A 21,336-nucleotide genomic window follows, 5' to 3' on the forward strand; every position below is an offset into this window, starting at 1 on the left:
AAAGACCGAACATCTTTAAAATTTTGAAGACTTGTACTGCTAACTTGGTATCACATAAAAAGTCTTTTCTAAAAGTGAGGGGCTTGCTAGTGTGATTAACATAAACAGAAATAGATGTTATTGTCAGTAAATATATCAAAACTGTACATTTGTAAATAAAACTGGAATAGTGTGTTATAGTGGTAAACGGAGACAAATGAAATAACAGTTGAAAGACAACTTTTGAACTTTTCTTGCAGGTGAGGGTTTGGGAAAGCATGTTGGACTAAGGCACAGAACTTCAGTGGACTGAAAAATGTTTGAAACGCCACAATCTTTGATTTTGATGTACCTTCATGTTTTTACTAAGGAATATTTTATTTCATAAATGTAACTTTAAAACAGTCACAGAGAACAAACATTTGTCGTGTTTTTTTCCAGATAGTTTTCTTAAAATACTGACTATGAACTTAATGTCATTCAACTCAGTGAAAGTCCCTACTGAGTAGCCTCAGCTGGTTGGGCTTTATCACTGTAGAACCCACTTCCCTTCCACCTTCAAACCCCACCCAAAGAAGCGACTAACTTTCAAGGACTTTCCGTGGAGTTACGGCTGACAGCGTGATACTAATCACGTATGTTTCAGTGAAGCTCAAAAAGAAAAATGTCAAAAGAAGTTTTGCAAAAGACTTTCACAGTCTAGCTTTATTTCCTTAAAAGACAACTATCTTCATTTTTAATGTATTCTAATTTTATTGAATTTTCTTTAAAAGCTATGGATCAAATTAACTCCATTAAATGACGGAAAATCTCTGCATTTCAGGCATCCCAGTGAAATGAGTGGTTGTTTAGCAGCCATCCATGCAATTGACACTTTATGAAAAGTTGAAAGACTACTAAAAAATGCATCACTTTCTTTTATTGCAGATAAAAAATTCATCATTGCTAATGCTAGAGTGCAGAATTGTGCTATCATCTACTGCAATGATGGATTCTGTGAGATGACTGGGTTCTCCAGGCCAGATGTCATGCAGAAACCTTGCACCTGTGATTTTCTTCATGGACCAGAGACTAAAAGACATCATATTGCCCAAATTGCTCAAGCACTGCTGGGGTCAGAGGAGAGGAAAGTGGAAGTTACCTATTATCACAAAGATGGTAAAGTCCGTTTTTATACTCAAAACTTCTGTGTTTGGTTATCTGGTAAAAGTGTGTATGATCTGCTGGCCAGACCCTTCGCTGGAATAGGTTGTATCTCCTTTGATGTCCAGTGAAGTACAATTACGTGTATCAGTAAGGGAATTTGCCCTGAAAGTAGTGGCTGTATAGAGTATTTCACTGTATGCTCACTGTAAGAGCTGAATGATAGAGCTGAATGATAGAGCTGAATGTAAGAGCTTTAAATCAGATGTAAATCTCCTACAGTAAACAGTCCTACAACAATGCAAAGATAACACAAGCACAGAGCAGGAATCTTCTGACTGTTAATTTGTAGGAACTGTTTCATCTCAGAGAAAGTAGGAACGATGTATCCATTTCAGAGAACTTAATTCTGCCACCTTGAAACCATAGTTTGATTTAAATGCAATATTTTAATGGATAAAGCACAAGGGGATTGAAAGCAGCAAAAATTGGCCCATTATGAAGACAGTATTGCCTTATAAAGAAAGGGGAAAATCCTTCTCAGATATGAGATACTGTGGAGTATCTATATTTGAATCACAAAAGTTGTCCTAGAATTATGTTGTCACAGTAACAAATATGGGATGGTTAAACTATGAAGAGTATCCCTGTTTTACAGTGAAGATTCGGTATAATCTTTTAACACTATTGCTGGTATAAGAAAGAGTGGTTAAATCTGCACTTCTGATGCTTTTTTTCCTATTAAGAGAGCATAAAGTAAATAAGCGACTGTTTTTGTAGATTAAAACATACATGAAATCTAATTATGATACCTAATAGTTACGTTGGATTTTTTTTATTTTTTATTTTTGATTACCTAGTGTTATTTACAGAAACACCTGTCTCTCAAACAAATCCAAATTATGAATATGTGGTGTACCTTATTCCATCACATGCTGTATATATACTCTTGGGAGAAGGAAAAGGAAATTCATATTCAAATGCTGAGCTTAAATTAGTTCTGGAGAAGTGCCAGTGTGTTGTTTGCATCAATTTTAGAATCACATGCAGTGGATGCTCTGTCATTTTAAAGTCACAGAGTTAAACCCTGTTCTTAGTAATTCTGTTGTTATCTTGGAGAAACTTAATATTATATTTAGCTTAAGCTAGTGTAATTCAGATAGGACTCAGGCCAAGCATTCTACCCACACTACCAATATTTAATATTCTTCTTAGCACATTCTCATTACAGTCCTTTGTTCTTAGACCTGGTTTGGTGGACTGGAGTAGATTTTGTTCAAGACTGGTTGTTGTAGTTGTGCCTTAAACATAGATTTATCAGGAGACCTGACACTGTGTCTGTACACATCTAGCCTGTGTTTGCGTTAACTTGGCGTGTGTTAAAAATAATATTGCAAAAGGAGAATGTCATTGCTAACTTTCACAGCCACAAGCCTGGAGCACTGTTTTGAGATCTGGTTATTTAAAAGCGCTTCAGTCTCCCACGATAATGGGAGGTAGGAAAGGCACTTTAACTATCTTAACTACTACATAGCTATCTATCAGTTACCCTAAATAAGTATTTTTCTAAAATGCTTAATCCTGGCATCATGCAACACATCATAATCTATTTGAGGCCAAAGCAAAACTGACCACAAAAATTGCTATATCCTGTGTAAATAGTTTTGAATTTTGAAGTACATTATAAATGACAGTTACGGATTATTCAGTGTAAACACTGTCATGCATAAAAGGTTTTCAGTAACTTCCCTGCTGTGAATAGTTTCCTTAAATTGAAAGAGTACTAGACTATATGTTCAAAGGTGAAGGAATTTCAAAAGCTACGAACAATATTTCTAGACAAATGTGTGTTGAATATCTGAAAAATATACTGGTCAAAATTACTTATCATGCACTATATACACTGCAAAATTTAAACTAACAACAGGTGACTTTTAAAAATTTAAATATTTAAAATTTTGAGTCACTGATTATAGGCAAATATTGACAAAATACAAGATAGGTCTGACACTCAAGTTTATAACTCCCAGACAACTCGATCAGACTTTTTTGTTTCATTCCACATAATGTTAAATTTCTTTAAAAAATGTGAGAAAAGGTTCTGAAGTTTGTGTGGTATTACAAAATTTAAGCTACTTGTATGATTGATATAATAAATTTCAGTAAACATATTCAATAGTTATTCTAAATTGCCAAAGAGATATACTTCGCTTTTCATCTAAAATTTGGAAATGTGTTTTATATAGAACTATATACAGAGTAGTGACAGCTAATAAGGACTTTCTCTGGGTTCTGAAGCAGAATAAATTTAAATAATTTTCTAAACATTTGAGACTTTAGTGCCTGGTTAGTTGTTTATTTTGTATCGTGTAGTGTGAGTGAATATGAGAATTCTTTAAGAGCTCAATACCAACACAATTAGAACTTTAATTTTTTCTATGTGAGTAACCCAAGTTACTTTAATGAACTGCCCTCTGCTTGAAAGTTTGATTTAACATTATATACATATATATTTCATAGCCACCCATTGTGTGGTGTGCTTTACATAATACTTAAGCATACAGTGGAGAATGGCAGCTCATGAAGTTGTCAACGGCTTAAGGTTCTGCAGACAGACGTTTCTGAAGACCATATTACAGAGTCCTCAATAAATGCCCAGTGAAATGCAAATAAAAGCTTATTCCCTATCACATTCTCACTTACTCTATATAAACTACTGTTTGCATTAAAATTCTTTTAGTACAACAAATAAAGAAATTGTCAGTGGGAACATATATCCTCTCACTTGTAAAGCTAGTTTGTAATCAGAAGTCCAGCAATGCAGATAGCAGAAAGAGAATCACTGTATAACTAATTATTCTCCTTTTAGATTATAAATGCCACCTCACATAGTTTTAAAATGAGGCAGGTTGAAACTTCAACTTAAAAGGAACTTCTTGCATTAGAAAAACAATATTGCATATACACTGGATGTTAGGATTCTACAGTTCTCTACTGGTCTATAGCCTACTTTTCTAGATTAAAAAAAAAAAAAAAAGCAAGACTTTGAGTTTTAAACATCTTCATGATGATAGACTGAATGTTCCTGTTTGTTGCTTTAATTTTTAGGCTAGATCACACATGTTAAGAGAAGGGGGCAGAAGAATGGAAAATTTTTTGAGGCAGGCTGATCTTCAGAAAATGGCAGCTGTTTGAATCAACACTGCTTTAAATATGGAAGGCAAGACAGAACGGTCAAAGGAGAATGGAAATTCAATATATTACAGTTTTATAAATGTATTACCTATACTAGGCATATTTCCCTTAGCTCTGTGCAGAATGAGGAGGGAGTAGAGGAGACAGGGAGAATATCTGTGAGAGCTTCGTATAATTGTTTCAGTGGCATGAAGTTGGAATGGCAGCATTACTTACACAACCAGCAGGCCCTGTCCCAACCACGTTGACTTCCCATACTTATGGAAGTTTTTAACATTTGCAGCTAACAGCCTTACTACAGTATTTCTATCAGAATGAGATTGATAGACTACATTTGGTTTGAATTTCTTCTCACTCATTTTTCTTTTTAGAAGGTTATTTGCACAATCTAGACTATTCAGATTATTCTAACCCTCTGTCCTGTTAGAGTAGAGCCACAGTAAACAATTACATAGCTATTAAAAGAATTAACAACTACTGAGAAAAACAGTTAATAGGAATAGATGGATGCCAGAACTAGCAGTCCAAATTCATAGGTTGTCATCACAAAAGAAGCTCTCACTGGAACTACTTACGGGATTAAGGACTCAAAGAATTCTACTTTTTTTTTTTTACGTAAATAGCACTTTAATTAAAAATAAATAAATAAATAAATAGCATGCAATTAAATGCAGATAAATGACAAGAAATATTCCTTTCAAACATTTTTTTTTAAGTCTTTCTCATAAGGCATTACATCTGCTTAATTCAAAAATTATATTCTGATATCAAAGTAACTCTATAGAGTGTTCCTCACTGTCTCACAACTTAATTTCCACAAGTTATATAGCTATATGATCTGTATTATAGTTAAAGGTAAGATATTATATATACAGAATGTCAATTCTTATTTTAATAAAGTTGTTTGTGGTGAAAATGTTTGACAGCTCTTCCTTTGAGGACTCCATTTTTCAGTTTAAGTCATTATTGCATAAATCATTCTTGACAGCTGTAAAATATTGCTTGAGGTGGTAAAGCTGTAAAGCTTTTGACATAAAAAGTATAATTATTTTGGGACTGAGAATGGATATATAATAAAGGATAAGAAAGGACTGTATTCCACTGAATACTTTGTTACTTCTTACTCTGTTTTAAATGTTTATGCTTATAACGTATACCTGTTAGACAGAAGGACATCATTTATGCTTATACTATAAACAGCAGATATTCTAGATGCACTACAGAAGGATATAGGGTTGAGCAAATATAAGATTAAGCAATTATTTGCAGGGTGCTTATAAACTTCTCAAATTACTTGCCACTTACCTAGTTTGAGAAATGAAATTTGCTGCAACTAACTGCAAATTAAATATAATTGTATTCTTAAAACACATTAAGGTTCCAAGCTAACATTTTTAAGGCCTTTTAAGCTCTTTTTCGAGGATAAGAAAATAAAATTTTTAAAAACGTAAACATATTGACCAAGTGAAAATGGTACTAAGTGTTCTCAAATATAAAGATCAGGACTCAATGTAGAAGTTCACCATCTAGCCTTCGGCCAGCACAGGCCTTTTATCACCTTTTTGTGTTCCATAAATGCTGTGAACCTACCAATCAATTAAAAAATACAACCAAAACCGAAGAACCTTGCATGTATGTCAAGTCCCCTTAGATTAACTCTGACAAGAGGGTAAGACAGTGCAGTTTTGACTGTAGATTCGATGTGTTAGCCATGGCTGATGTGAAAGGTGAATGAATCAAGTCAATCTGTAATAACCTGCTACTGCATTTTGATAAAGAACATTTTTCCCCTTCATCAAAACCCTGTCTAAAATAACCCTGTCTTAATGCAAGTTTTTTTGTTTTTTTGTTTTTTTGCAAACATTCTTAAAAATAAAATTTCTTGGAACAAATCCAGAGTATTTATGAAGGTGTTGAACTATTAGAAATAGATGCTCTTCTGTTGTGTCCGTAGAGTAATGTAGGTTTTAATACTTGCCCTGAGAAGACAAAACTATTGCCTGTCCCATTCAGCATTGCTGGTTTTGTGGCAGGGAGCCTCATAAGCAGCAAACTGACAACTCAGCAATCACCCATCCCGGTCTAGCTATGGCTTCTGTGCCTGCCCAGAACTGTGGGTCACTTCTTGCTCACTTTTCACATAGGATACCTAATGATTTAATCAGCTTTCAGAAATATTGAGTAGGCTTACGTATGGACCAATTTCAACCATATTTTTCAATTACTTTGTTTTCTCATAAATTATTTTTCTCTTCTCAAGTTAAGATGAATTTATTTTCAATAAGGAGGAGGACTTGAAATTTTTTTTTCCCCTTTTCGTGTATTCCTACTAAGGAAAGACATTACCTAACTAAAAAGGAACAAAAATTAAACTGTCTTTAAAATTATTCTCTTTGTATCAGGGTTAACGGTATGCTTAGATACATCTAATTTTAACAAATAAGAATACAACTACTATTACTACAGCAACTGCATCTTTAATAGAAAAAGAAATCTTACAGGGTTTGGAAAAATCTCTTCTGACAGTTTTAAGTTCTTCTATGGCACAAATAAAAAAAAACCTGCAGGCTAATGAATCAGGAAGAGTATTTCATCTCAGTACAGTGTCTAGGGGGAACTCTTCTTGCACTGGACTTTCATAGCACAGGTTTATGGCAGGATTCAGAAAGTCACAGGGTGAACTTATACTAATCAAGGGACAGATTTCCCTTGCTTGAGCTACAAAGAATTAATGGTTGCTGGCTGTAGAAAATAGAGTCCCATAGTAGTAAGAAAGGTGTCACATTTTGGAGTCAAATAGCACTATAAGGTTATGATATGATACACATATTCAAAATTAGATTTTTTCTAGACTGTTTAAAATAATAATATTCTACAGAGTGGAGTTTAATCTTTTAATTAGGCATTGCCTAATGAAGTTTTTATCTGCTTTGAATATACTCTTCTCAGTTTTAGTGAAAGCTATTTTATTTTTGGTGTATGAGACAAGAAGAGCTGCTAGTCTGTGGTGGTTTTTTTTTTTGGTGTGGTTTCACATAATCTTATTGTGTCCTCTTTCTATGTTCAATTTGTGTCCTTTCAAATGTCACATTCTAATAAGAGAGTTTTTCCATACTCCTGATTTGTGTTATTGATTAATTCTTTTCTCAACAGAACTTGATCACATATTATAAAGAAAGAGGTGTAGGGAGCAAATCAGACCTTGCTGGAGACATGGGAATAGAGTAACTGTTTTCCTAACAGCACCCTTATGCATACTTGGTGTTATACAAACTTCAGAATGTCTCACTTTGAATAGTACCAATGTTGACGTTGGTACTGATCTCTTTGGTTTTATGCAATGTAAAAAGAATAGTGGTATGGAGGATTTTACCTTAGTGGTTTTAAGTCCAGTTTTGAAGTGTTCCTTACATATTTGACTTAGTGTATGACTCAGTTTATATGCTAGACAGTCCATACTGTTCCCAGCTTCCCAACCAAGTATGAAAGAGTTTAATCTAGCAGCATGGGAAGCACATTAACCAAGACCAAGCTGACTGTGGAAATTGCTAACTCACTCTGGACACCATATATCTCAAAAGCAATCAGAACTGTAGCTGAGAACCAAGATCAAGGCAGAGCAGATGCATGACAGTGGCGGTGGGGCTGTAGGCTTGATAGTTACAGCTGCTTTCATAGTCTACGTAGCTGAAAGTTCACATTCGAGGTGAGAAGTACTGGTTTTATAATTTTGTATACTTCGAATTTTTCAGTATAGTATACTGGTATTTTTTTGTTTTGTTTTGTTTTTTTAAAGAAAATCACATACATATTTGAATAATCTTTTAGAAATTTAATTAAAATGTCATTTCAAAAGCAGAATTCCAGCCATTGCTAGTCACAAGAAGCTTTTGGACCTCCAATATTTCCATAAATGCCCCATTTAAGATCCCTCACTAACCTCCTGGTATAATACAGCTTTTTTTCATTTCTGCTTTTCTTAATTTTTTTCATTCTGTAATCCCAGTGAAATCTTATCAGTAAACATCACCACAAAGAATACCAAAATGTAGTCAAAAAAAAAGTCAAAGTAGATATTATAAAGGGGAGATCTTGTTGTCTTTTTCTGTTTCATAAACCACACTCTAGTTACAGATTTCATTATACCTACTCTTGACACTGCCCCCTATTATAGTACATGTTATTATATGTAGTGTTATCCAGAGGGAAAAAAAAAAAAGAAAAAAGAATATATTCCAGCTTCATTGTTAACAAAGAAGAGATATATCATCAAAACCTAAAAATGGTAATTAAATGTCAACATTGTTAACTATATCTTTGCTGATAATTAAGTGGAAATTACAACAAGAAAGCTTAGGCCAGAAATCAGAGCTGCCTTCAGTACTTCCCTGCTTACTGAAAATTTTTGCTTTCCCATTCTTGTTTTTTCTTAGTATCACATAGTCAATAAAAATAATTTCTTTTATATTCTGACATGACCTCATTTAAATTCCTGATTTGCCACGAGACTGCAGTAGAAAACAAAGTCATGCCTAAATGTTCAGCTCAGAAAAACACAACAGTTTCCTTCAGATACTGTGAAATTATTACAATACCCAACTACACTAATCCTTAACATTATCAGATTGTGAATTGTTGGCCTCTTTAAAGCAAATACATGGGACTAGACTGTAACTGCTTGTTTCTGCACCTAGAATCACTCCTAATGACCTGAGAGCTAGATAGCAATGCTTACAAATACAGGACTTGGCTTGTGTACCTACAGCTTTCACAGAATTAAACTGCTACATTTAATTTTTGCAACACTAAAAATCCTGGTCTTTAGGTGTAAGCCCACAGCTGGTGGGGACATATTATACCACTGACAAGTAGTATCAGCTGGATTTGAGTTTCTACATACAAAGTAAGATATAGGAAAAAAAAAATTAAAAGATAGACAAAACATGCCTACACTTTAATCCACAGGATAAGGGGCAAAGATGACTTCAGACCAAGGATAGATATTTATTACTTTTTTTCTTCTTCTTAAACCTAGGTTGTTTGAAAAACAGTTAATCATCATGTAAATATGCTTCATCACTAACACACATGTTTTAAAGCACTTATTCCCAGCTGTTCTCAGACTTTGGAGACTGTGCCTTTGTAAGAATATTTATTTCTTAAGAGCATTCTCTGCTGCTTTTCATTGAAATCAATGCAAGTGTCTCTCTGAAAATAGCTTGCAAATTTCCTCCTTTCAAAACTCATTTGTGCCAATCTGCTTTACTCCTTCCTCTCTGGAAAAAAAAAAAGCTGGATAATCTCATTAGTATTTTGCATGTTTATGGCTATTGTACAGGAAAGCTTTTCTTTTTGTAGTTTCAGAAGACTATAAGTCTCAGAGTCCATAAATCCTATTGTCACGGTATTTAAGGTAAAACACTGCTGCTGCTCTGTCTACTTGCTTGAAAAAATGCTTTCAGTTTACAAATGAGAATGGAAGGAATCCTTAAGTGCAGGTCATTTTTAATAATGATAATAAAAGAAAGGAAAATGTGATCCTTTTTTTTCATAGTAAATGCCTAACATCATTTTTGCTTGATAAAGCATACCAAGAATCAACACCAAAGTCCATCAAACAGAAATGACACTTCCCAAAAGGATTATTTCTGAAGCCCATTTGTATCCCTTAGACAACATACCATGTTATGTGAGAGAATAACAGCCCTGAAGTACAAAACCAGGTATCTATAAATCAATATCTGAGCCATGCCTGTGGATTAATGGAGCAGCTCACAAACTGGTGTGAAAAGACACCCTATGTATAACGTCAATCCTGACCCAGTCTGTGTTGGTCCACAGTTTAGAGGATCATTAGTGCTTCTGTAAGTTACACTGATTGCCTATGGCAACAAGAATATGAGGTGGCACAGAAGTGGCTTTACTGCTTTTAATCACAGATTCTCAAAGAAAAGTTTTGAAGAGGGATAGAGTAGAGTTTGAGCACTGTTTTTGGGTGGCCATAAAGCTGTATAAAGACATAGTTTCTCTCTGTCCCCAAACCAGGAAATCCATTCTCTCATGCTATAAGCAGAAATGGGGTCTAAAGAGCTGCTCTCAAATACTAAAAAGTTAATTAAAAACTAATAACTTCTGCCCCAGCTACATACAGAATTAGTGTCTGCCATGTGTGATGTTTTTAGTTCAGGTGCTAGGTGCAGGTAGCATCCTCCTTCTCTGGTTACTGTTTTAGAGTGGAGACGAGGTTTCTGTGTGGTCCACAGATAACTCCCTAGCAGACAGGTATGCGATTCTATTTTGTAAAAACAAGTACACAAACCAAGAATGTACCAGCTGAAGAAGTGTTATTGGTGGACCATGCAGGTCTATTCACATTCTTTTCTGGTTGTTTTTTGACTTCATTTATAAAGAATCAGATCCCGTGGCAGCTGAATTGCCAATAGTGTTACTGTCTCTGCAGAACCCAACATATGCAAAACAAAATTATTAGCCAGATAAATATATTCTGTGTGGATGCTTTTCTTTCAAACATGATTTCTCTCACATTGTTATGTGCAAGAGTTATTATCCCTGCTCCATGGGAACAAAGTAAATTGATTCCTTTTTAAGTAATATTTTGGTATTAATCCATTTTCCTTGAGATCATTTTCCTGTAAATAAAAACTTATGAATAAAACACTTTATTTCCACTTGCTGATGAATTCAAAAAAATATATCAACTGAGATGAAATGATAGAGGAAAAAATCTATATCTTTCACCTTAATTGTTACCTGGAAAGTATATTATCCAAACTATTTTTTGCCACAGGTCCTAAAATATCAGGCGTCACATATCAAAGGTATGAAGGTCACACTGAGATACAAGTACTGCAAGAGAAATGACTAACATAAACTTTTAATGTCAATGCAAATTTAAGATTAGATTTTAAATTGTAATTATTGTGTCATATATATATATATTATGTAAGGACAGGTTTCCCTCTCATGACATTTAACAGCTTTTAGGAACTGCCAAAATTACTCCCTGCCCCATCAAAAAATGATATTTTATAGTTCACACAGTTTTAGAAATAAAGCAACATTCTTAGTAAATGCTAAATCATGGGAAGTCTTAACTGAACAGCGAATTAAAGTGACTCCTAATGAGCTGACTAATGAAGTGCCTGTTACCTTGAAAGAGGATGATTATTCTTGAAAAGCTTATAGTTCCAAACTGTCATTCTCTACTGAATTTTTGCACTGTCCCCCTCTCTTTTCTAAGACAGTACACCAAGGTGGTATTGTAGTATTTATAAGAATATAAATATATTCTTATAATAATCTCCAGTATAAATAAGAATGTGTATATAAAAATAAATGCATCAAAACAAACAAAGAAACAAACCACTACCAAAACAAAACAAAACAAAACAAAAAACAACCAACACCCAATTGCCCGAGTTCAAGAAATGAATACGAAGAGCCAGAATGAGAAAAGATATGAAGCAGGGGATAGTTCTGAAAAACAATCTTTATTAGGAATTGCATTGAATAGGGATAATTCTTAAGGCAGTATTTCAGGCCACAGGTCTGAGAAAGAGACATCCTAGGGATGATTCGCTTGTTGACATGTCTCTGTCCTGTGTGTAAAATGAGAATTTATAGATAAATGACATCTTCTCCTAGAGAGGATACATACTGTAATGATCTTCAAGTGCAGGAATGAGGTTAGAGACAGCTGGGGTTGTTCTCAACTGAAGAAGGGGCCAAAGTGTTTTCTACTCTTTCCACAGGGAAACCAAAGGTGGAATCAAGTCCTGTTCATCTTTTCCTCATGTAAACCCTGTATCAAGCAGAGACATCAGGGTTTCCAAATTTAATACAGAAACTAGAACTGCCAAATAAATGACAAAAAAAAAAAATGTAGGAGGCTTGCTTAAGAAAGTTCAGTGACTGCTAAGCTCACATTTTTGTGAAAAAATTTTTTGCAACTTTCACGTTGGACTTCGTTGTGATAGTTGTAGCACTTATTCAGGGGAATCATGAATCAGTCATACAGAGCCTATGAATCATTCTTACGCATCAATAAAAGAAAGCAAAACTTCATCTTATCCAAGTATTACTGTCTTTAACTGATGATTCATGTATCATAAAATTAACAAAGGTTTATTTCCTTCCCAAAACAAACAACTCCCTCTCCAAACAATCCATTAAAATAACTGAAATTTCATCAGACTCTAGTTTGATTCAACTTTTACAGGTGTGTATAATGGAGTCTCTCCTACACCATCCTGTATACTTGTGAGAGTTACATAAATTTACCAATGGGACAATGGACATCTCTGCAGGATAGAGTACATTTGTTCAGATCCAGCTACCTCATCTCTAAACTTGATATATTAACCAGGGATATTCTCATAATGTAGTCTGGATTGTAACCTTTTCCTCTCTTGGATCTCACCGTTTGTTTGTAGTTCACTTTTTAGAAACTGGCTCAATCTGTATAACATGTAATGCTTTGTTTCACATGGGAGTCTTTAAATAGCAATCACTCAGCTGTTTGCTTTCAGGAAGCATTCTGTAGCACTCTTTATTAGGGGTCCAAAGCTGGACACACTGTTCTTAGTATGATCTAATGAGTCTGAGGAAAGGGGAGGAATCTGTTTCTGCTATCTACTGGCCGTGTGCCTGATGGTCCAACCCTGCATGCTGTTAGCCTGGACATGACTAGACTGATTTCTCAAGAGATCCCAGAGACAGTCCTCTTTCATCAGTAGTTCCTCCCATCTTTGAACTATGTCTCATGGCACAAATGTCTCCCACACTGGTGTAGTCCCAAAGCTGGGGACAACACTGGGGCAGTGAATATATTAAGTACATCAGCCTTATCTGCAGCCACTATCAATAAATCACCCTCCCTGCTCAGCAGCAGACTCACATTATACTTGTTTATTCTTTTTCTGCTAACACAGCTAGCAACAGAAGCTCTTTTTGCTGCCCCTGATATCCCTAGAGTTTCTAGCTCAGCTTTTCCTTTTCCAAGACCATCTCAGCATGCCTGAGCAATGCTTCTATATTCCTCCTCTGTAGACTTCCCTTGCTTCCTTCTCCTTTGTATGTTCTTTTTGCACTGGAGAGCAGTCATGAGTTCCCCACTGAGCCAGCTGGTATCCTGATACATTTACTCATTTTTCTGAGTATTCAGATGGACTGCTGATGTCCTTGAGGGAGGGTGTTTCAGCTACATCCTCTTGAAAGTTTGGATAACTAATGAGTGAGTTGCCATATTTTTCTTTTTTTTTTTTTTTCTTAATTCAGTGAGTGTAGGTATTTTCCACATCTTTTATTATACTAATTGGCATTCTGTGCTACTTTTATAGACTCCTCTTGCTTGAATGCTCAACATTATTTCAAGTTTTATACATTAAATTTGACATAACTTAGGTATACTTATGCATGCATTAGGAAATCTTGTGTATGTTGTACATTAAAAATAGCTGAAATTGCCACCTAGATATTATTTGCCACAAGACCTTTTACAAATGTCATTACTAATGTGTTACATGGTATAAATCCTATGCTGATACCCATTATATTGTGAGTAACTATATGTGGTATATATGTTTTCTCGTACAGGCCAATCTGCCTGGCCTGTTAGGCACCTGCCTGTTTTTCATACAAATGTGTTTGAGTTCAGAAAACAGATCTTCTAATGCTTACTTTACCACAGATCATCATTTGGATCATCACCAATCATTTGAACAGCTTGATGCTAAAGATAATTGCAATGGAGTTCTTGTAAGTTTTAGAAGCAGTTCATCAATTGTCTTACACTAGGAGATAAACGCAACTGCCATTGGCAAACAATTAAGGCATCCCTGACATACATTATTCAGCACTTCGTTTCCATCATTAGAGATGTGCAGAAAACAGATCTTCCAAGAGAGAAATATTTTTCACATCGTGTGGAATTCTTGTAGTGCTTTTAGTAGTGAGACAACACTACTGAAACACTTTCTCATTTTGGTAGAAAAAGTTCGTTGCCAACATCTCCTTACATAGGTAACACAGTAAAAGATAGCACTTACATGGCAAAAAACAGCACTTCTCCATTTCTCTTCTGCCACTTTTTATTTTGTTTCTTCGAGTAATGATGGATATATTTCCTAACTGATATTCACAGAATCACAGAATCACAGAATTGAAGGGGTTGGAAGGGACCTCAAAAGATCATCAGGTCCAACCCCCCTACCAAAGCAGGTTCCTTAGAGCAGGCTTCCTTATGCTCTTTCGTCCAGGTTAGTGAGATAGAAATCTTCTATTTCCTTTAAGGGTTAATACCAATCTTTCCTTTAGGCTGATGCAGGCAAACACCACCACAATCAATATCCCCATGTGCTGACTGCCTCCTGACAGGAGCTCAGCACATCCAGCTGCCAGCGCTGATGGCATTCAGCACCCTGCCAGAGCAGGACCCTAACAAATGGAGCACCGTGTGTCAGCAACAGAGTGTGGGGTATGCTTTAGGTTTTGTGGCATTCTGGTGTTGTCAGACACATGGCTTTAAGCAGTGCTCCCCCCAAATACTCATCACGTAGGGATGTGATTCCATCTGAGCATATTAGAAAAGATAACTGAGACATGATCTCACTGGTTAAATCACCCCAGCTTGGTGGCCTGCCAGAGTATTCAGATCTGTAACTCATTCCTTGTTTTCTTTCAGTTCTTTATATAGAGACAAGGACTGCTAAACAAACACAATGTGACAATTAAAGCGTATTTAATTAATATTATTAATGATGAATTCAACTGCTGTTTGAAGGTGTTGATAAGCTTCATTAAATATACTTCCACTGACTAAAACAGCACTGACGATATTTTTAATTTTATTAAAATATTTTTTCTCCCCCCCACTTGCATATTTGACACTTTCAAATCTGTTTGTTTCATGATGGCTTTTATTTTTACTCATCCTAGTGTGGTGTTAAAAAGTTCATCTATAAAACCTGCTTCACTCACTATTTAAAAGAAGCTGTCTTTTACTCTCTTACCATGCGACAGATAAAAGTATCTTAAGGGTGTACAACAGCAGTTCTGTGCTTACATTTCCAAGGCTGGTTGCCCATACAATCAATTATTTTGGTGATGCAAAAGAGTTTATACTTAGCACATGCATTAAGTATAGTAAGGATTTCTGATTCAGTCTTTTTACTTTTTTTTTTTTTCTAATTTAAGTGTGTTTTTTATTTTTAACTCAGATTCAAATACATTCCTGCTTCTCCAGAGGTCAATGAGAGATTCACACACTGGCAGCATAATTGCAATCACTTCTGCATGTGACAGATATAGTGTTGTATTCAGGGTAGCTATTTTATGTGGTTCATTTCTACACAGAGTTAATTTAGTGTACTGTGCACTGTGACATGTCATATTTTTAATTTAAAGGAATGAGAATATACAAATCATTTATCATTCTCAGACTGGACCAGATTGCCAGTTAATAGCTGATTACAAATGTTGACTTGTTTTTATCAAGAACGGTTAAAGATGCTTGGCCCTACAAGGCTTGTGTAAAGTCAGAATGTGACCAAGAGCCAAAATGATGGCATTTCCAAGCCTTGTTTCTGATACTGTTTTGCAGAAGAATCCAGTTATCTTTAAACAGATATTACAAAACATACTTTTATGACTAACATAACTTCAGAAATTGTCTTTATCTAAATGAAAAGAAATGCAAACCGAACTCCCTGCAAACTAAAAAGTTTCATTTCTGAAAAGCTATTTGAATAACTGAAAAGCTTATATCTGTTCATTTAGATTTGAAATACTTGAAAATATTTGATAGTTATATATTTGATATTTAGAAATTAGGAATTTGATAAAGGCTTTAGAAGTATGTGGGGTTTTTTTGAGACCTCGTTGAACAGATCATCAGTGAATGGTTCTTTTTTTAGATATAAAATATATTTCAGAGTGCATTTTGCAAGCAATTACAAGAGCAAAGTAACAGAACATATTTTCAAATTGAATTTCATACTGACTAGAGCCCTAATCTGTAGTGTTATGGCATTGTTATAATTCATTGAAATTATCGTTTTCTCTCTGTGACCTGAACCAATGAAAGGGAATATAATAGGAAATTTTAGGGATCAAGGCAGTGAATTCTGCCATGGAACTGCCCGGGTCTATTGGCTGGGAGAAATAAGTGTTTTATTTTCAAAGTGATAATGCTAAGTTTAAGCCATTTTTGGGTTCAGGATTGAAAATTCCATTAAGCCTACCTAATCAGCCTTTCTGAAGAGCAGTAAAAAGGCTGCACTTAGCCAGACATATGTCTGGCTAAAGGCTACTGTGCATCACCCCAAATTGCTACTACCCTGGAGATGTAAGACAGAAACTTTCCTTTCAAAATTTTAGGCAGAATAGATGCCTTCATGCACATCTGCGTTCAAGGTTGAAAGTGTCTTACAGTTTGTGGAAATGACATATCAGAACTGTGATACTGAACCAAGAGCAGGGATCAAAGTCGTCATGCTATCTCTTAGTCATTATAGGCAAAGGAACCTTTCCAAAGGGATTAAAGAATTATTATGAAAGTTCATTACCACCTGCCATGGGCACATGATCTATATACTGTAGAAAAAAATAAATAAATAAAAATAAACAGAAAAAAAAAAGGTGGGGGGGGGTTGAGTCTGTCCTCTTTGCTGGTTTACCAATACTTTGAGCAAATTGTCAATGTTCTTTTTCCTTATGTGGTAGCAGTGTGCAAAGGAGAAATTACAGGGTTGAATCAACTTAAAATCGGTTGGTTGGTTGGGGTGGGTGGGTTTGTGCCAAGCTTATCAGCCTTCAATCAGTGGTGGTCATATCAGTTCTATTTTGAGTACTTTTAGGATCACAGGACCACAGACTTTGAGTCATTGAGAAGCTTGTGTCTTTAAACAAGTGGAAGAAGAACATGTAAAAATCTGCTGGATAAGTTCCTAGTTAGCTCCATGCATAAAGCTCATTTCAGCTTTAATATTACTACAGCTTTGAGGGGGACAGGAAGAGCAAAAGATCTGAAGGGTAATGTGGATTCTCAAGCATACACAGAATATTTTTTTCCCCCTGTTGAGACTCTCCTCCAACTCAACATAAATAAAGCAGCTGGTATGGTCATATGCTGAACATGAATCAGCTGAGCACACCTGGCAATAGGCTGTTTACTCATTTCAGTAGTTTGCTACTTAGCGGGAATTATACTATCTTTATTCATAAAGAGGCACACAATTTTAACCCCGTATATAATGAAATTATGAGATATGTTCACCTTTCCTACAGGCCAGGCACTACAATGCATGGCTAGGTTTTCAAGAAAAGTTACTGTGTTCAAATACTCTGCTCTTTGATTTGTGAGGATTTTGATTTTGGTTATGTATGGGTTGTATGTATGAAAATGGCCTGCATTCTGTGCCTAAATGAGGGTTGATCTTTTCTGAAAGTCTGTCCCAAACTGCAAAGTTAGGTTATTTAAGGTTTAAGTTATAAATCTGACTTCTTGAATAGTTCACTGTTCTTTTACTCTTTCTTATGCCATAGAGGATCTACTGTAATTTTAAAACTCAGACTTTACATTCAGTAATATCTACAAAGGATAATAGCAAAGGAAATGTCAATGCCTTTTCATTGCTACCACTTAGGCTTATTTACACGTCTTTTTCATGTCATGTCTACAACAAATATCCTTGCTACAGTAACACAGCAGAAGGGACAAACTACAAATTCACTACTATTCTACAAATGATTTCTTCAGAGAAACTGGCAATATTCAGCAGTGAATATATTGCACTTAGTGGTTTTGGTACCAACATTATTTTTAGCTTTAATATTGTTTCTGGGAAATGCAGTAAATAGCTTCAGATATATTTACTATCGTGGTTGTAATTACTCATAATTATATAATTATAATCAAAACGAATGCCTAACACTAGCTATCAAACAAGAATATAGTCAATATTACCATATGAAATTAGCTTGGCTCTGCATTAAATTAAAATCCAAAAGTCAAACAGAAGGTTTGATGTAGCATTGGAATCTGACACCTTTTCTGACTTCAAGAGTGTGGGTCCTCTGGAGAAGCTGTATATTATAGAGCACTCCAGAAGGAGAGAAAGTAAATATAAGCACCGTAATATAAGCAACATAAGAAAGTGTGCAGTAATGACTGTATGAGCTTGCATGAAATATTTTAGTCCTTGGCAGAACTGTGGGATAGCAACAACAGAAATATTTTTTTTCAGGCTCCACCCCACTAACTTTTCATGTCATGTTTCAACTGAGTCATTTCTGCGAATGCTGAATTTCACTGTACCCATATTTAAAATAGCTGAATTTCAAAGCAGGAACACTGGTTTGGACATTTTTGGTCTACCATGGGAAATTCAGATCTGAGTGCTTTTGGAAATTGGAATACCTAACATCTTCAAAATTAAACTTTTGGGGTTAAGCTTGTGTCAGTAAACATCGTCTTCATTACAATGATTATTGCAAACATACAGGGCATATAACCTATTTACAAAATAGTGCAAAGCAGTAGAAAGCATGCAAAAGGGCCACACAAGCAAATTTTGGATGCCGTGTACCCACCAGGTGGGACAAGAGCATGAACAGCAAATATAGACTCTGCAGTAAAACTAACACATTGATTGCATGGGAATTGTTGGAAATGCCAGAATTCAGGTTGGACCTATTTTTGTTTTTTATCTAGGCTTACAAAAAGAGTAGGAAGGTGAGCTAACACCCCTTCCCCTCACTTACCTTAACTGAAACAAGCACAGACTCAATAGAGCAGAGGACTGGCTGAAAGTCAAGGCTCCCTCTTGGAAGTATTTTAGATTTGCTTTCTCTTCAACCTTGATAAAAACATGTTTATTTCTAGGATAGCAAAAGGTCATATTAATGTGTTTTTATTATTCTGTAGCAGAGTAAAAATACAAGATGTGAAGTGGTGTGGTGAGAAGATAACTGTACATAGTCTCTTTGAATGTGAAGTTTTCCTGATGTGCTTTTGTTTCACCATATTTAGATTTAATCTTTTTTCCAAAAGTAATCAATTAGAAACATGTGGCTAAAATAACTGGAAGGAAATTACCCAGGACTTTTTGATGCTACCTAGTTAGATATTTCTGAAGGTCTGATTTATGATACGTACCGTGCAGTGTGACTGTAATTGGGGCCAGGGCTCTTATTTACTCCGTTTTTTAATTACACTGCACTAGATTGTGAGTTTTGTATAACTTTTGTTGAATGCTCAGTTATCTCTTTCTGCATGAAAGGATCACACACCAAAAACAAACACTTCTGTAGGAAGCTAGGGAGCTGTGCAGAAGTGTCACTGTGGACATCTGCACTCTCCCAGTCAAAGTAATCACTGAAAAAATTCTGAGGCTTTCTAGGGCCAAGAATGATAGGTAGGGTAGCGAGTAGTGCCTGAAAACTCAGTTAAGTTCAGCGGACAGTTCTTGATCTTCTCTTTTCTGCTACTGCTTCTCCATCATGTGCAGGGCACAGGAATAGGACAGGGACTTCCTGGAGATGGTAAAGCTAGGTGTGCTGGAGAGCATGCTAACAGCTGGCTTAGGAATCAGCTGTAAATTTCACAGCTGGTTTCTGCAAACCAGCCTGAACCACTTTGAGTTCTGCCTCTGGCTGTGCAGCTGTATCCGCAGTACACAGGTGCTAGTATGACCTAGATCCCCAGCACACATTCATACATATAGACATGAATGTGAAGTAATGAGAGGCAGAAAGTGAACAACCTTCACTGAGTTAACAGAACTGGAAGTAAACTTAACTCCTAAGCACTCCCTATGTAGAAAATTGGGGTTGCAGTGTGTGGCAATGGAAATAGAAACTCACAGCTGTGTGCATCCAGTAACACTCACAGATTTCAAGAGTCTCAAACCCAGTCTTAATCTTTGGGTCCTCTGCAACTAAAAGCTACTCCTATCAGCACAGCCTGAGAGTAAATCTATTGAAAACCTCCAAAAGACCTTCTAACCCTTCTCACCATAACCATCTCACGGATATTTTATTGGGAAAGGCCTTTCACTGAAAGACCGTTTTATTTCTTCATATTAAAAATGAATTACATTTTCCTGTCATCTCTCTGATGCATCAAGGTAATATAGACTTCCATTTGATGTAAACTGAGGAGCATCTCTTCATTTAGATTGATCTCAAATGCAAAATAACTAGCTACTAATAAAACCACCAATATAAACAATTTTTTTTTTCAGATACTTGTTAAAATAAAGTTTTTACTATTGCCATTTACAGGACTCATCTCTATCTGTTTGTTAACAATATCACTTAATTGGTTGTACAGTATATTTAAACTTTCTTCAGATACAGGTATTAACCTAAATAAGGTACATATTTCCACAGGGTACCTAAGTCAGGTTCTGCAAAGATAGGTCCAGGGAGGGACATGCCTTGCAGTGGGCAATAAAATGCAACAAACAGCAGTTTGACTGTTTCTTTATAAAGCAAAGACCAACTGTCACAAATTCTTGCTACAAAAGTACTGAAAGCAAAGTGTCTCTGAAGACATCTATGAAGAAAGCAAACATGCTGGATGAAAACAAGGAGTCAAAACATAACTTGGAAAACACGTATTATATCACAAAATGGAGAAGTCTGCTCTATCTACCAAGTCAAAACATTTGGCTTCAAACTGCCAAAATTAACACAGTCTATAATTAATAAATGTTATTTGCAAAGAGGAGAAAAAACAATACCTGAACCCAAATATTGATCCCAAAAATCCCATAATTGAGAGAAATATGGCCATATAGTTTCTTTTTGTCCTGTATTTTATTATGCATAGTATATAAAAGTTGTGTAATTTTAATATATCTTATAAGGAATATTAAAAATTCTTAGATCTATGATCCACTTACTGTAGGACCCTGTAGTATCATTTGTATTACATAAAAATACAGGAAAAAAAAATATGGTGTTTTCATTTTAATACACTTATAAAAGTAGACAGTC

General features: G+C 35.4%; 1 protein-coding gene and 1 long non-coding RNA gene across 12 annotated transcripts in view; one reads left to right on the plus strand and one right to left on the minus strand.

The window, feature by feature from the left end:
* LOC106029940 (uncharacterized) overlaps window positions 1-21,336 on the minus strand; it is a 338,557-nt gene that overhangs the window by 191,171 nt on the left and 126,050 nt on the right. The gene's annotated exons all lie outside the window — the stretch shown is intronic.
* The window catches only part of KCNH7 (potassium voltage-gated channel subfamily H member 7), a 221,402-nt gene that overhangs the window by 1,596 nt on the left and 198,470 nt on the right, over window positions 1-21,336 (plus strand). For all 9 annotated transcript variants that reach the window (XM_066999812.1, XM_066999811.1, XM_013171336.3 and 6 more), the window contains exon 2: window positions 907-1,137. In XM_066999812.1, coding sequence (XP_066855913.1) covers window positions 907-1,137 — 231 coding nt within the window. The remainder of the gene's footprint in view (window positions 1-906; window positions 1,138-21,336) is intronic.

Source organism: Anser cygnoides, chromosome 6, assembly GCF_040182565.1.
Source record: "Anser cygnoides isolate HZ-2024a breed goose chromosome 6, Taihu_goose_T2T_genome, whole genome shotgun sequence".
Classification (NCBI taxonomy): Eukaryota; Metazoa; Chordata; class Aves; order Anseriformes; family Anatidae; genus Anser; species Anser cygnoides.